This window comes from Lithobates pipiens, unplaced genomic scaffold (assembly GCF_037356315.1).
Source record: "Lithobates pipiens isolate NorthernLeopardFrog02 unplaced genomic scaffold, aLitPip1_a1.2 Scaffold_30, whole genome shotgun sequence".
NCBI lineage: Eukaryota > Metazoa > Chordata > Amphibia > Anura > Ranidae > Lithobates > Lithobates pipiens.
In genome coordinates, this window is record NW_027507791.1 from 76,202,132 (window position 1) to 76,217,424 (window position 15,293).

Consider the following 15,293-nt stretch of genomic DNA (forward strand, 5'->3'; position numbering starts at 1 on the left):
AGGAAAACATGGCCCATTGGGGGTACTTGAGGACTGAGGTTGAGAACCATTGCTCTAGGTAGTTCATTGATGCTTCCTGTCATTTAGTAACTACCTGCCTATACAAGGTACGGGCAATCGGCTATACAGTCTGCAGGAGCCTGAGATTGCACCCATGATCTGCTGATCGTGGGCACAATGCTTTACAGGCACCTAATAAAAAAAAGAATGTATGCACATTTTTTAACCTGCAAAAAGATCTGCATTTTTTTTTTTTTCACAAAGGGGAACTTATCTTTTAATTATACATCTGATTAAAAAGTAAAAATCTGTCTAATTTTAAGTGAAATCTATTGCAATTGGCTGTTCAGAATTACAGGAAAAGGGGTCACCAACAGGGAGGGGTCAGGTTTGTAATCCGTGTTCAGATCATAATCCAAACTCACCTTATCCATCTCACCAGGAAGGGGTGACTGCTCAAAGCCAATCTTAAGAGGCCAAAGCATTCCTCACCCTGCCCTTTGTATGTGTGCGACTGCAGAACAGGGAATGCCACAACTGCTTATGATAGCTTAGGTGGGTCCATAATAGGATCCCAGCATGCCTGGCCACATCCCTAATCACTAATACACTGTAAACCAGTCACAAACACTGATGAATGAGAGAGGGTCCTATTTTATCCAATTCGGTTGCTAATTTGCTTTATAAATGTTTCCCACAGTGTTTGAGATGGAGAATGATGGGGGAACCAGTATGATGATCCAGATGCATCTCCTACCATCACTCAAGCTGATAATTCATGTAAAGTTTAGGTGGAATTCTACTATACTGTGGATAACAAGATGGCACCAGGAAACAGGAAAGGAAGGACAATCTTGAGGAAACTTAACAGCACTTGAATTTCACTTTAAGCTTTGTTTAGTTCATTCATGACCATTTCAGTGTTTGGTGAGGTTTATATTATACATAACCTCCACACTGAGCATTCAATACACCTTACTAAAGTGATAAAGGTTTTTTTTTTTTTTCCTTTTTAAAATAACGAACATGTCATATTTACCTGCTCTGTGCAGTGGTTTTGCACAATTCAGCCCCAGTCCTCTTCTCCGTTCCCCCGGCAGTGCTCCTAGTCCCTCTCTCCTGCCTAGCGCACCCATAGCAAACTTGCTATGGGGGTTTCTGAGCTGCTGCTCCACGTGTCTACTCACACACGGAGCGTGGCTCAGCCTCATTCCCACTCTTTCCTCATTGGCTCACTACTGGCTGTGATTGACAGTAGTGGGAGCCAAAGAGGAAGGAGAACCCCGGGAGAGCCGAGACTCTCGTATACATCAATTGATTGAGTTGGGGCTTGCTAAGTTTTAGGAAGGGCTGAGGGTGCTGCTGCACACCAATTTTTTTTTTACCTTCATGCATAGAATGCAAGAAGGTAAAAAAAAAACACTTTAAAAGGAAACTTGTACAGAGAGAAATATGGAGGTTGCCATTAATAACCCTCTTCCGAAAAATGCTAGTACAAAATCATTACATTTGTTTTGAGCACCAGAAGCAGTAGCACCAATCAATGAAACATTCTTTTGTTCCTGATTTTTTTTCTTAAATATAGCTTTATTTTGGTATAAAGTTGTTCAAAGCAAACAAAATCAAACCTTGATCATATAAAATTAAAAACTTTTAAAATTTTTTGTCATAAAACACTTTTAAGAGTCTTGAATACAGCAAAATATTTTGGCAAATGTGCAGAAGCTACATTACAAGCAGGCAGGATATATAAATTATTATAATAAGGTAAAAACCACCCACGAGCCTTAACCAAATCATGGAAATAACTTGTTACCGATTCGTCCCTTGTGACAGGGTACCACCTCCACTGACTAATATCAAAGACCAGAGCAAGAGAAAGGCCAACACAAGTCAATCTTCCAAAGAGTTGAATATAAAAAAGGTGCAAGAAAAGTATACAAATATAAAAATTTGCTTTACTGTAATAAAAAGATCTAATCAATATATGAGTATAGAGCCTCTATTCTCTTTTTCTATTATATATATATATATATATTTGATTTTTTTGTTACAGGGTAGAGGATATACACTATATTACCAAAACTAATGGGACTCCGGCCTTTAAACACACATGAACTTGTACACTGTCACTGTACTAATGGCACTGGCTGTGTGACAGGGGTGATCAGAAGGGCAATCAAAAGGTTAACTGTGTGCCTAACTATATATGTGCTGCTTTTACTCACACTGGCTGGATTTCCTTCCTGATTTCAGCTCTGAACAGTAAGTGAAAATCAGGAAACACAAAAAAACAAAAACAAACAAGATCTTTGTTGTGTTTACTAACACACGCAAATCTGTGCTGTGATTGACCACAGCCAAAATCAATTGTGTCCAACCACAGCACAGAAAAGCAATGTTGTGTGCGCTCACACCGGTGAACCAGGAAGTGCACCGTGTCATACGGGTATGTTGTGGTGCCCAGAGGAGCCACCGGCCAGCAGTAAAATTACTTGTGGCCCACCTGTAGGTGATTAATCTGTGTACAAAATACAACTAAAACTATCCTGTACGGTTTCATCTAGAGTTACTGTAAAAGAAAAAAAAAAATGGAAATTGAAGAGGAATTTAACCTTACCTAGCTTATAAAAAATTATAAAATGCACTTTAAAGTTTTTAAGAATTCACGTTTGCCAATTAACTTTTAAGAATTACTTTTTAGAATTAATGAAATATTTAGAATGAAATTGTTTTAACATTAAAACTCAAGAAGACCTAAAAAGTAAGCTAAATTCAAAGGCGAATATCTGAGAACTTACCAAGTACACCCGTATTAATTTATTTATTCATCCAGTACACGCAAACATTAATCTTTAGGACTAGGGCAAAGTGCAAGCTTTCCAGTTTTCACACAGACAAAAATACCTGACTTAGCTCCAAATGTCCGATGTCTGCAAGGACCCTTTTTGACATCTTCTCCCTGATGCTGGTCTTCGGCCTTCTTGATTGAATGGAGGACAAAGACATAACTTGTGCACAAAAACAAAACAGTGCCGATGTCCTATCAGAAAGCTGCTACCCATCAGGGAATGCAACCAAAGTGACGTTCCGTCCTGGCCATCTTGGTACACCCGCTTTCGTCCACAGTAAACCTACAGTCTGAAGGCGGCAAGCGGACATCTTTTTTCACCCACCAAAGTCTTGCATCTCAAACTCATTTTTAACAGTAAACACAGCTTATATAGTGAAATACAGTATTTAGACGTCCGTGACACTTTTTTGATGTCGAGTTTCAAAAGCATCGGCAAGCCTGCTGATCTCACAGGTTTGCTAATCTGACAGAACACTGCTGATTTTAAATACGTCAAAACAATGTCACAGATTTCAAAATACTATATTTCACTATATAAGCAGAGTTTACTGGTAAAATTAAGTGTGAAATGCAAGACTTCGGTGGGTGTAAAAAGATGTCCGCTTGCCACCTTCTGACTGTAGGCTTACTGCGGACAAGTGCGGGTGTACCAAGATGGCCACGATGGAACGTTACTTCGGTTGCATTTTCTGATGGATATCGGTATTCTAATAGAACACCGGAATAAATACCAAGCTTGCCAGCCTTGCAAATAAAGTCCCAATCAAATTATACATTTTTAAGAATAGTTATGATTAGGCTTTTCATATTGTATTTTGATAGCTGTATGTGGTTAATATTTGTAATCATGAAAGATGTCCACAAAATACAGCCAAAAACTTAAAACTTAAAACTTAAAACTTCATGCATCTCTGCTCTTTGTCAAGTTCAACAGGATACCGGCTTAACATATAATATTTCAAATACCTTCACATCTTTGTAAATTTCTTCACCTTTACATGTAAACCATGCTGACCAGCTGTAGTGATAGTACCAGCAATTGAGGAAAAACTATAACAATGCCAGGTGTGCTATAAGCAGTCATCTTTCATTAAATTTTTTCAATAAAGACACGGGGTATCAATAAAGCAAAAACACTTTTCTGGCGGTATGATCCCTTTAACATTATCTGTGGAAGTTTTGGTACCAGTAAAAAAAAAAAAAAAAAAAAAAAAAAAAAAAAAAACAGGTGCCAAAACCTGGTAGTTTTCACCTGCACCACTTATTTCACTTATTTTAGAATCTGACGTTATGACTGAAAAAATTACTACCATTTCACAGATGAGAAAACCAGAGGTAAATGGAACCAGATCTGAGTTGGCATATAGAGAGATGAGAGTACCCAGGGTTGGATATACAGTATGTGCTAGGAAGAGGTCATTAGTATGACAGCTTCCTACACAGGGTTCATGGGTAGCCTGGACGCCAGCATCCTAGCAACTGATCTCTGGCCCCATTCAGTTACCAGCTCAGAAATTCCCAAGCCGACAGCTGAAAGTAAACAAAAGAGTTGTGACGCTGGCTGACCTTGTCCAAATATAGCCGTATTTGGGTAATGACATTGAGGCTCATGCAGAGGAGCAACACTCTTTGGCTTATTTCAGATGGGCACTGTCAAATGGCAAAAATAGGTGACTGAGGCGCATTTTTAACTATCCACAGGCATCTGTCAAAACCAGGCAATGGCTGCTGGACATTCCCATACGCGAAGGATGTTCAAGTCAAACCAGGACTTTTCATTTTACGGGTATAAAAAGGGATGCTAGCATGGCGGTACTAAATGGAGTAGTAAGTGGCAAGTGTGTCCTATTTACTGGTAGGTGGCACACGTTACGGGCCAGTCCAGAGACCATTAATCAAGATGACAGACAACAGTGTTAGTGTGTGCATGGAACAGTATGTGGTGATGTCTTTTGTGAACAATGGTGTAAAAACCCACATTTATCATCACAGAAGACTTCAAGCACAGTACTGTGATGAGACGCTCAGATGCAGTAAGACATTTGAATAGTGTAAACTTTTCAAAGATGGCCGTATGTCCATCAGTGACGATCCCTGCCCACAGCAGTCATTCCTGTGAACACTCACTGCATAGAACGCCTGATCATCAATGCAACCACTAGCCCCGAGGGCTTTCACACTACAGCGGTGCGCTGGCAGGACGTCAGAAAAAAGTCCTGCCAGCAGCTTCTTTGGAGCAGTGAAGGAGCGGTGTGTTTAACGCTCCTCCACCGCTGCTGCCCATTGAAATCAATGGGGCAGCGCTGTAATGCCGCCGGCAAAACACCGCTATTGCGGCGTATTGCCAGCGGTTTTAACCCTTTCGCGGCCGCTAGCGGGTGGTAAAAGCGCCCCGCTAGCGGCCGAAATGCGCCGCAAATCCGGCAGTAAAACGCCGCTAAAAATAGCGGCGTTTTACCGCCGACGCTATCAGCGGTGTGGTGTGAAAGGAGTCTAAGAGTTTCCAGGCACCGAACACGCAGTAGTATGGGAAGCTTTCCCAGCTTGTAATCAGCTTATTGCAACTGGGAAGCTGATTTTCCCTTGTTTAGGGAATGTTCGGGGAGCAAGGGATGCGCACGCAAACACTCCCACTCTACAATGATTTGTCTCTGGCTCCTGTCCTTTTCTTTTGCTGCAGGGACTGGAGGACAATTGGGTAGTGCTTTTTGCAGCACCTCATCACTTCTGGCTTCCCAGCTCACTCTGCTGTGAAGTGGACTCTGAGACTGACTGTGCAACCGACGCGTGGTGGAAGCCTGCCTGAGCTGAGCGGCGCGGTAACTTTAGGTAAAGCTAGTGGCATCAAGAGCGGCCTCCTCTCCTCCAAGTCCTAGCTGAGTAGGCCGACAGTTGCGAGCCGCCCCTCCCCTCACTCTTCCCTCAGTCTGTTCCCTGCTTGATAAGGTCTCCCCACACATTAAGTGCAGACTGGGCCCAGGCAAGGGTGGATGTCCTGGAAATGGTCATTGGACAAGGACAGCAATGACGTCAGGTGCATTATACAATGGGATGATGATGGGTGTATTTTACAATGCTGAGGATAGTGATGATGGGTGCATTATACAATGATAAGGATGATCTGTTGATGTTGAGCTATATCCACTGATCTGCGAGGCTGAGCTGTATACCCTGATCTGTGAGGCTGAGCTATATAACCCTGCTCTGTGAGGCTGAGCTATATACCCTGATCTGCGAGGTTGAGCTGTATACTCCTGACACTATGGGTGGAAGCAAGTGGAATACAGGGGGCGGATTCTGTAAGGGGTGGGGCTTATAAGTGGGAGGAGTCTAAAAGGAAGGGCGGGGTCTAGCACCCCCCATCCTAAAATTTCACCAGCTGTCACTTCTCAGTGGTCAGCATTTCAGCACTGATGACGAACTGAAGTAGGCTGTCCTAGGATGGTTTAGGCATACTGACAAATCTTTTTATGCCAAAGCTTTCCAGGCATATGTTAAATCCTGGGATACGTCAAAAAATAAATGCAATTGATGCCTTGAAATTTGTTATTTTATTATATAAACTCAAAAGCCCTGGTTTGACTTTAAGGCCCCACGTACTTTGCAGTGGCTGCAAAGCAGGTAAAACCACTTGCCACTAGTGCCCAGGAGGTTAATACGGTCAGGCCATAATCACATCCAATTCAGCGTGAAATCCCAAACAGGTGTGTGCGAGGCAGCGTGTCACCTCCTAATCGGCTGCTAACCTCGGGCCAACATCGCAATCAACCACAGAATGTGAATCAGCAGCTAGGCTCATGTGAAACAGAGACCTTTATGGAGTTCTCCAGACTGCTGCTGCAACAGCTCATGCACCACTGGTAATGTTATAATCTATCCCAGACCATAACATTTACTTTTGCTGTTCAGATTAATCAAAATGTAGATAAAGATATACAAAGGCAGGTAAGAGGTGAACTACTGTAGTTACATGAATTAAGCACATACAGCTGTCAGAATACAATATCAACAACAATAGTTTTATATCTTTCCTACAATATCATCTTCATAGTTTGCTTGAGGGGCTTTCCTTCTCTAAGTGTTTGCGGAAGAAAGCCTGAATTCTCTGCCAGGAATCCACTTGTGCAACACTGTGTGATTTTGGCTCCCCTCCCCAAACACATGGAAGGCCAACAATCTTATGCATGGAAGCTTCACATAGTGAGAAGTAAGGAGGTTCAATATAATGTCCAGCTTTGGGATAGTACACAACCTCTGGCTTTTCTTTCCCTTGCTCTTCCAAAAGATTACAAGCTGTCTGGGCATGAAAGTCGCTCTTCCAGTTCCGGTCATCTTCTGCCACAATAAAGAGAAACTTACAATCTGCTCTCCCAACGGGAATAAGGCTCTGACGATTCGGTTCTTCTAGTGGATTGTACATAACGTCCCTGATATCTCCCAATCCTGGCTGTGGGAATTTAATCTTTTGTCGGTCATAGCCAATGGCAGGCAATGTGATGTCTTTGTAGTGAAGGTCTGCCCCAACATTGGCCACAGATCCATTTACAACAGCTGCTGCAGTTATACCTTTAAGGAAGGAAGCCATAGAAAGCACCAAATCTCCACCTTTAGAATGGCCAAGAAGACCTATTCCTGGACCTTTAACCTGAAGTAGAAAGAGAGAGAGATAGCTCTATCAACTTACTATCATGAGAAAAGTCGTGTGTGTGTGTGTATTATTATACTATTATATAATATATATGCTGCACAATTCTGGCCAAAATGAGAATCACAATTTTCTTGCTTAGAATAAAAAGATCACGATTCTCTCAAGATTCTCGCAACGTAAAAGCTTTCACATTATGGCAAAAAAAGACCGCTGTGGAAATACAGTGCGACATAAAATATTGTAACAACCACCATTTTATTCTTTAATGATTTGGGGGTTCTAAGTAGTTTTCTAGCAAAAAAAAAAAAAGATTTTAACTTGAAACCAACAAATGTCAGAAAAAGGTTAAGGTCCCTTTCACACGGACGATCCGTTCAGGTCCGCCTGTCAGTTTTTCAGGCGGACCTGAACGGATGCTCCATAGAGGTCTATGGAGCGTCGGATGTCAGCAGTGACATGTCCGCTGACATCCGACCTGCTACGATCCGAAAAAGTGTGATGGAGGAAAAAGCTATTTTTCCATCCGTCATTGGATCGGATGACGACGGATACTGCGGACCGTTGTCACCCGATCTCCCATAGGGGAGAGCGGCGCTGTGACAGGTCCGTCTCTGCGCAGTGCGCAGAGACAGACCTGTCCTCTGCCTGCTCAGCGGAGATCGTTCCGGCGATCCCCGCTGTGCAAGCGGATATCCACGGGCGGATCATCACGGATCTGCCCCGTGTGAAAGGACCCTAAGAGCCCATTCACACAGGGGCAACACGACTTGTAGGCGACTTGAGTCAGGCAACTTGGACACGACTTGAGTTTAGATCACAGCACGACTTGGGACGACTTCAAAACGACTTGTGATGACTTCAAGCGCGACTTGGGGCGACTTACAAGTCGCCTCCAGCAAAGGATAGTGTACAAGTGGCCAATAAGAGCTTATCTGCTCTTGTGACATAATTCTTGTTCCTGTTCTCTTCCTATTCCCTGTTTCCTGGTTCCCTGTTTCCTGGTGCTGTGTCCAAAATGCTCTCGTTGCGTTATTTGATGTCAGCTGTCATAACTGCTGGGTTGGCAGTGTTGATGGAAGAGGAAGAAGAAGAAAGGAAGCGAAGGATGAGGATGAGAAGAAGACGTCGCTACTGGATCCATCCAATCATTGTCAATAGACCTAACAGAGGGCAGTTCTGGGCTATGTACGAGAACTTGCGTGCTTTTGAGGACAAGTTTTCCAACTATACACGGATGTCCATCGCAAGGCAAGTACATAAGCTGCATGTCATTGTCCACTTGCCACGTCACCTGCCACAAATTGTGCATTGTCCACTTGCCACGTCACCTGCCACAAGTTGTGCATTGTCCACGTGCCACGTGAGCCACATGACGTGCCACGAGTGCCACGTGATCCTCCACGAGTGCCACGTGATCCTCCACGTGTGCCACGTGTGCCACGTGATGTGCCACGTGATCCTCCACGAGTGCCACGTAACGTGCCATGTGTGCCACGTGACGTGCCACGTGTGCCACGTGATCCTCCACGAGTGCCACGTAACGTGCCACGTGTGCCACGTGACGTGCCACGTGTGCCACGTGATCCTCCACGAGTGCCACGTAACGTGCCATGTGTGCCACGTGACGTGCCACGTGTGCCACGTGATCCTCCATGAGTGCCACGTGATCCTCCACGTGTGCCACGTGATGTGCCACGTGTGCCACGTGATCCGCCACGAGTGCCACGTAACGTGCCATGTGTGCCACGTGACGTGCCACGTGTGCCACGTGATCCTCCACGAGTGCCACGTAACGTGCCATGTGTGCCACGTGACGTGCCACGTGTGCCACGTGATCCTCCACGAGTGCCACGTAACGTGCCACGTGTGCCACGTGTGCCACGTGATCCTCCACGAGTGCCACGTAACGTGCCACGTGTGCCACGTGACGTGCCACGTGTGCCACGTGATCCTCCATGAGTGCCACGTGATCCTCCACGTGTGCCACGTGTGCCACGTGATGTGCCACGTGTGCCACGTGATCCGCCACGAGTGCCACGTAACGTGCCATGTGTGCCACGTGACGTGCCACGTGTGCCACGTGATCCTCCACGAGTGCCACGTAACGTGCCACGTGTGCCACATGACGTGCCACGTGTGCCACGTGATCCTCCATGAGTGCCACGTGATCCTCCACGTGTGCCACGTGTGCCACGTGATGTGCCACGTGTGCCACGTGATCCTCCACGAGTGCCACGTAACGTGCCATGTGTGCCACGTGACGTGCCACGTGTGCCACGTGATCCTCCACGAGTGCCACGTAACGTGCCATGTGTGCCACGTGACGTGCCACGTGATCCTCCACGAGTGCCACGTGATGTGCCACGTGTGCCACGTGATCCGCCACGAGTGCCACGTAACGTGCCATGTGTGCCACGTGACGTGCCACGTGATCCTCCACGAGTGCCACGTAACGTGCCATGTGTGCCACGTGATGTGCCACGTGTGCCACGTGATCCGCCACGAGTGCCACGTGACGTGCCACGTGACCCGCCCCATGAACCCCATTGATGTGCCATGTGAGTCATGTTATGTGTCGTGTGAGCCATGTGACCGGACACAAGTTGTGAGATTCCAAGCACAAAGTGACCCCAAAATATGGACAATATGGCAATTATGTTTATGTAGCAGAGAATGACATTTTGCGACACTACTTTGGGGCCATGGATCTCGTGGCCAAGTATAGCTAGAAACCTCAACTGTCTGCAAACACAGTAGATCTAGCACTAAAAAATTACCAAATTTGGGATCTATAACTACAAGGGACCCCGAGATATGTGTAGCCAAATGTCAAGCACTTTTCGGCATTAAAGTTGAGTATTGTCCACTTGCCATGTCACCTTCCCCCAGCAGAAACCCTGGTGTTTGTGAGAGGCCACATATTTGCATATGGTTGGCTAAGCGGCAATGTGTGTGTGTGTGTGTGTGTGTGTGTGTGTGTAGCTACCAATTGGTTTAGATTTGTGATTTATAATATTGTAAATGACAATTTTTTTGGGGTTTTGTATTGCAGTTTTGACGAATTGCTTGGTCTGGTTGACATCCATCTTCAGCGACAGAATACATCATACAGGAGGAGTATCTCAAGCACTGAAAGACTTATTATTACACTAAGGTAAAGTATTTTATATGCACATTAGTAGCATACCCAAATTTTTAAGGAATATTAATAACACAATCTTTCCAAATATATTTTTAGATTTAGAAAAGAGTAGGTTCTAAACATTTTAATCACCAAAAAAACTTTAATTAACAGGAACAACAACGAACAACAAGTCAAAAGTAGAAAAACAATAGAAAAAACTGTAAACAAAAGAACCAAATTATAGCTGGTGATAGGTTAAATTGGAGCTGGTGGAAGGCATTGGGGATGGTGTGGATGGCATCAATATTGGGTTATTAGGTACATCATGGGATGAAAAAAATCGGGGATGGTGATGGATAGGGGATCGGGGCATTGGCAGAAGTCAGAGCATTTCCATACTCATCCGTGTATGGACGGAAGCGAGGGGGGTAGTAGGGGTGGGTACGGGGTGGTGGAGGGTTGGGCATATTATAATAAGGTCCTGGTGGGCATGGTGGGTTAGGAAGCATTACACTCTGATTGGTGGAATTAGGAGTGATCATGTTAGCTTCTAAAATGTCCATGATATCTTTTCGGACAAGATTTTTACGATCATCTGGCACTCTCTTGAGCATAGAAGCCACCATCACCCCAAACGCACTCTCCTCTGTCTCAAGTGTTTCCAACTTCCTATCTAGGCGGTCCATTAGGTTGGCAAATCGCTCCATCGTTTGGGCTCCCCTGGATCCCCCAACAGGCCGGCTAGATCTAAGCAATGGTGCCCTTTGATTTGGTGATTGCTCCACCTGGGGCTGCTCCACATTGGGCAGGTCGAGTTGGGACACCTGTTGCAGCTCAACCTGTTGTGAAGATGAAATTTGTAGATCATGCTGGGGAGAAGGCGGTACAAATATTTCATCCTCAGCTGCCTCAATTGGCTCATGTACTGGCAAATCCAGATTTGCTCCTGCAGATGCTGCCTCATTTAATGACTGTGATGATGCCTCATGTCGGGACTGCTGTCCCTCACCCCAACTCGACTGTGTTCTGCATAAAACATATAATACAAATTTTAGCACAATTTATATATAGAACGTTACAGTATATCACTTGTGAAATATGAAAGATGTTAGCTTACTCTCTCGGTTCCATAAAAGGCAACAGAAACTGCAGCTCCTCGGCGTGGACATAAGGAACAAACCGCCTACTTCCTGAGCCACTTCTGCCCTCGTGCAGTCTCCGTAGGTGGCGCTTGAAGCAGTCCCTCAGACCCTTCCATCGTGTCTGTAAAACGGTTACTGCAAAATATAAACAGAAACATAATCATTTATGTATTTTTTATTTTAGATACCTGGCAACCGGTCACTCTATAGCAAGCCTTCATTTCGAGTTCATGGTGGGCAAGTCAACAATAAGCTTGATTATCCGTGAAACCAGCAAAATTTTATGGGACGTTCTGAACAACATCGTTATGAAGAGACCTACACAGGAGAATTGGCGGGACATTGCAAATCTATATTGGAGTCGGTGCAATTTCCCCAATTGTATTGGAGCTATTGATGGGAAGCACGTGCGTGTCATTAAGCCAATTGGAACTGGAAGTATGTACTTTAATTATAAAAAATATTGCTCCTTTGTACTCTTTGCCGTGGCGGATTCAAATTATTGTTTCACATACATAGATGTTGGATCCTATGGAAGTACCTGCGATGCTCGTATTTTTGCGAATTCCTCCTTTGGGCAAAGGCTACGAGAGGATCAACTCGATCTTCCTGCAAATTGTCCACTTCCAGGCACAACTGAACCCCCACTACCCTATGTCTTTGTTGGAGATGAGGCTTTTGCCTTGGGAGAACACCTTATGAGGCCATATTCCAATAGGAACCTCACTACTGAGAAGAAGATTTTCAATTATCGTTTAACAAGAGCAAGAAGGGTGGTTGAGTGCAGTTTTGGCATTCTTGCCAATAAATGGCGTTTTTTACATACACCAATAGCCTTGCACGTGGAGAATGCAATTGCTGCTGTTAAAGCAGCATGTGTGCTGCACAATTTTGTTCGATTACGTGATGGTTATTCTTTTGAGGATTCACTCATGCACAACCTGGAAAGTGCACACATCACTGCTACCAGGGGATCCAGTGACGGTGCAACTGTGCGCAATCAATTCACATCATACTTTGTTTCACCGGCTGGCGAAATAGAATGGCAAATGGACGCCATTTCATAACGTGATTACTATTATGATCAGTTGTTTTTGCTGTACTGTTCTCTAGAGCCTGCAGGTATTGATTTTACAATTAGTTCACGATAGTTAATAGTTATAGTTAATGTCTTTTATTGTAAATTTTAACATGAAAATGTTGTAATAATTACTTTGCGTATGTTTATATAGTTAATTAAAAATGATTGATGAACTATTAAAAAATATTTGAAACAATTGTAATTGCTTGCAATGATTCATAGAACTTTTAAATACCCTAATTAATGATCCCTTGATCCAATCAATGCACCACTAGCATTGCTGTTATCTGAAGTATAATTGGAATGTGCAATTTCGCGGGTCACGTGGCACTTGTGGCGGGTCACGTGGCACACGTGGCGGGTCACGTGGCACTTGTGGCGGGTCACGTGGCACACGTGGCGGGTCACGTGGCACACGTGGCACGTCACGTGGCACTTGTGGCGGGTCACGTGGCACACGTGGCGGGTCACGTGGCACACGTGGCACGTCACGTGGCACTTCACGTGGCACTTGTGGCGGGTCACGTGGCACACGTGGCACGTCACGTGGCACTTGTGGCGGGTCACGTGGCACACGTGGCGGGTCACGTGGCACTTGTGGCGGGTCACGTGGCACACGTGGCACGTCACGTGGCACACGTGGCACGTCACGTGGCACTTGTGGTGGGTCACGTGGCACACGTGGCGGGTCACGTGGCACTTGTGGCGGGTCACGTGGCACACGTGGCGGGTCACGTGGCACACGTGGCGGGTCACGTGGCACACGTGGCACGTCACGTGGCACTTGTGGCGGGTCACGTGGCACACGTGGCGGGTCACGTGGCACTTGTGGCGGGTCACGTGGCACACGTGGCACGTCACGTGGCACACGTGGCACTTCACGTGGCACTTGTGGCGGGTCACGTGGCACACGTGGCACTTCACGTGGCACACGTGGCGGGTCACGTGGCACACGTGGCGGGTCACGTGGCACACGTGGCATGTCACGTGGCACTTGTGGCACGTCACGTGGCACACGTGGCACGTCACGTGGCACTCGTGGCAGGTCACGTGGCAATCCTGGCAGGTGTTGTGGCAAGTGGACAATACACAACTTGTGGCAGGAGTCGTGGCAAGTGGACAATACACAACTTGTGGCAGGAGTCGTGGCAAGTGGACAATACACAACTTGTGGCAGGAGTCGTGGCAAGTGGACAATACGCAACTTCTGGCAGGTACCTATTCTGCACGGATAAATCTGGAAATACAAACATCATGACAAGTCAAAGATAACAGAGAGAAATATAAAAATGTTTAACTTACATTTTTCACTGCGGTCAGTCTCTGACAAGAGATCCCAATCTGGGAAGAATAGCCGACATATTTCAACCCAGGCATGGTCCCTCTTTACATGATCCTTGTAAGCAGGATCTTTTTTATCGTATAGACATTTTCTAGCCCTAATAAACCTAATTAGGGCTTCATTGTCCACCACCTCCCTGGTATTACTGGCTCTGCTAGACATTTTCCAGAAGTTAGGAACTAAACAGGACAGAACAGAGCAATCAGAGGAATAAAAATGGAGATGTTCTCTTGCAGAGCAGGAAGGGGCTGGCTGTGTTTGAGCAGGAGGGGGCTGGCTGTATGATAATTTGCCTTCAGTTTCCTGTTAAGTCGCCTCAGTATGTACTGTAATCCGACCTGGAGGCGACTTGCATTGAATTCAATGGATGCAAGTCGCCCAGAGGTCGGATACAAGTAGTACAGGAACCTTTTCTGAAGTCGGAACGACTTCAGTAGTGTCCATTTAGACGGCAGTCATTGCCTAACATTGAGTTCTGTGTGTTGTCCGACCTGAGGCGACTTGGGGCGACTTGGGGCGACTTGAAGTCGGATCCCAAGTTGCCCCTGTGTGAATGGGCTCTTAGTGTTTAAGTGGTTAAACTTTCTATTTCATTGACAAATAGTTACAATGTTTTTAGTTAAGTTCATTGCTGAAGAATGCTTTGATATTCTTGGCAGACTGCCCATTATTAATCGTACAGCTCTAAATATATATATATATATATATATATATATATATATATATATATATATATATATATATATATATATATATACACATACATACATACATACACACACATACACACACACACACAGTGTCTTACGTAACTATTCACCCGCCTAAAGTTAATACTTTGTAGAGCCACCTTTTGTGGCTATCACAGCTCCAAGTCGCTTTGAATAAGAGTCTCTATGAGCTTGCCACTGGTATTTTTGCCCATTCCTCCTTGCAAAACTGCTCTGGCTCCTTCAAGTTGGATGGTTTGCGTGTGTGAACAGCAATCTTTACAGATCTTCTATTGGATTGAGGTCTGGGCTTTGACTAGGTCATTCCAACACATTTACATGTTTCCCCTTAAGGCTGGGTTCACACCTATGCAAATTGGATGTTGCTTCCA

At 45.1% G+C, this 15,293-nt stretch overlaps 1 protein-coding gene across 4 annotated transcripts in view; it reads right to left on the reverse strand.

The window, feature by feature from the left end:
* Nucleotides 1-1,566: 1,566 nt before the first annotated feature.
* LOC143942998 (acyl-coenzyme A thioesterase 1-like) overlaps nt 1,567-15,293 on the reverse strand; it is a 40,648-nt gene continuing 26,921 nt past the window's right edge. For all 4 annotated transcript variants that reach the window (XM_077464470.1, XM_077464472.1, XM_077464471.1 and 1 more), the window contains exon 3: nt 1,567-7,499. In XM_077464470.1, the coding sequence (XP_077320596.1) occupies nt 6,900-7,499 (600 nt within the window). In that variant the 3' untranslated portion in view covers nt 1,567-6,899. The remainder of the gene's footprint in view (nt 7,500-15,293) is intronic.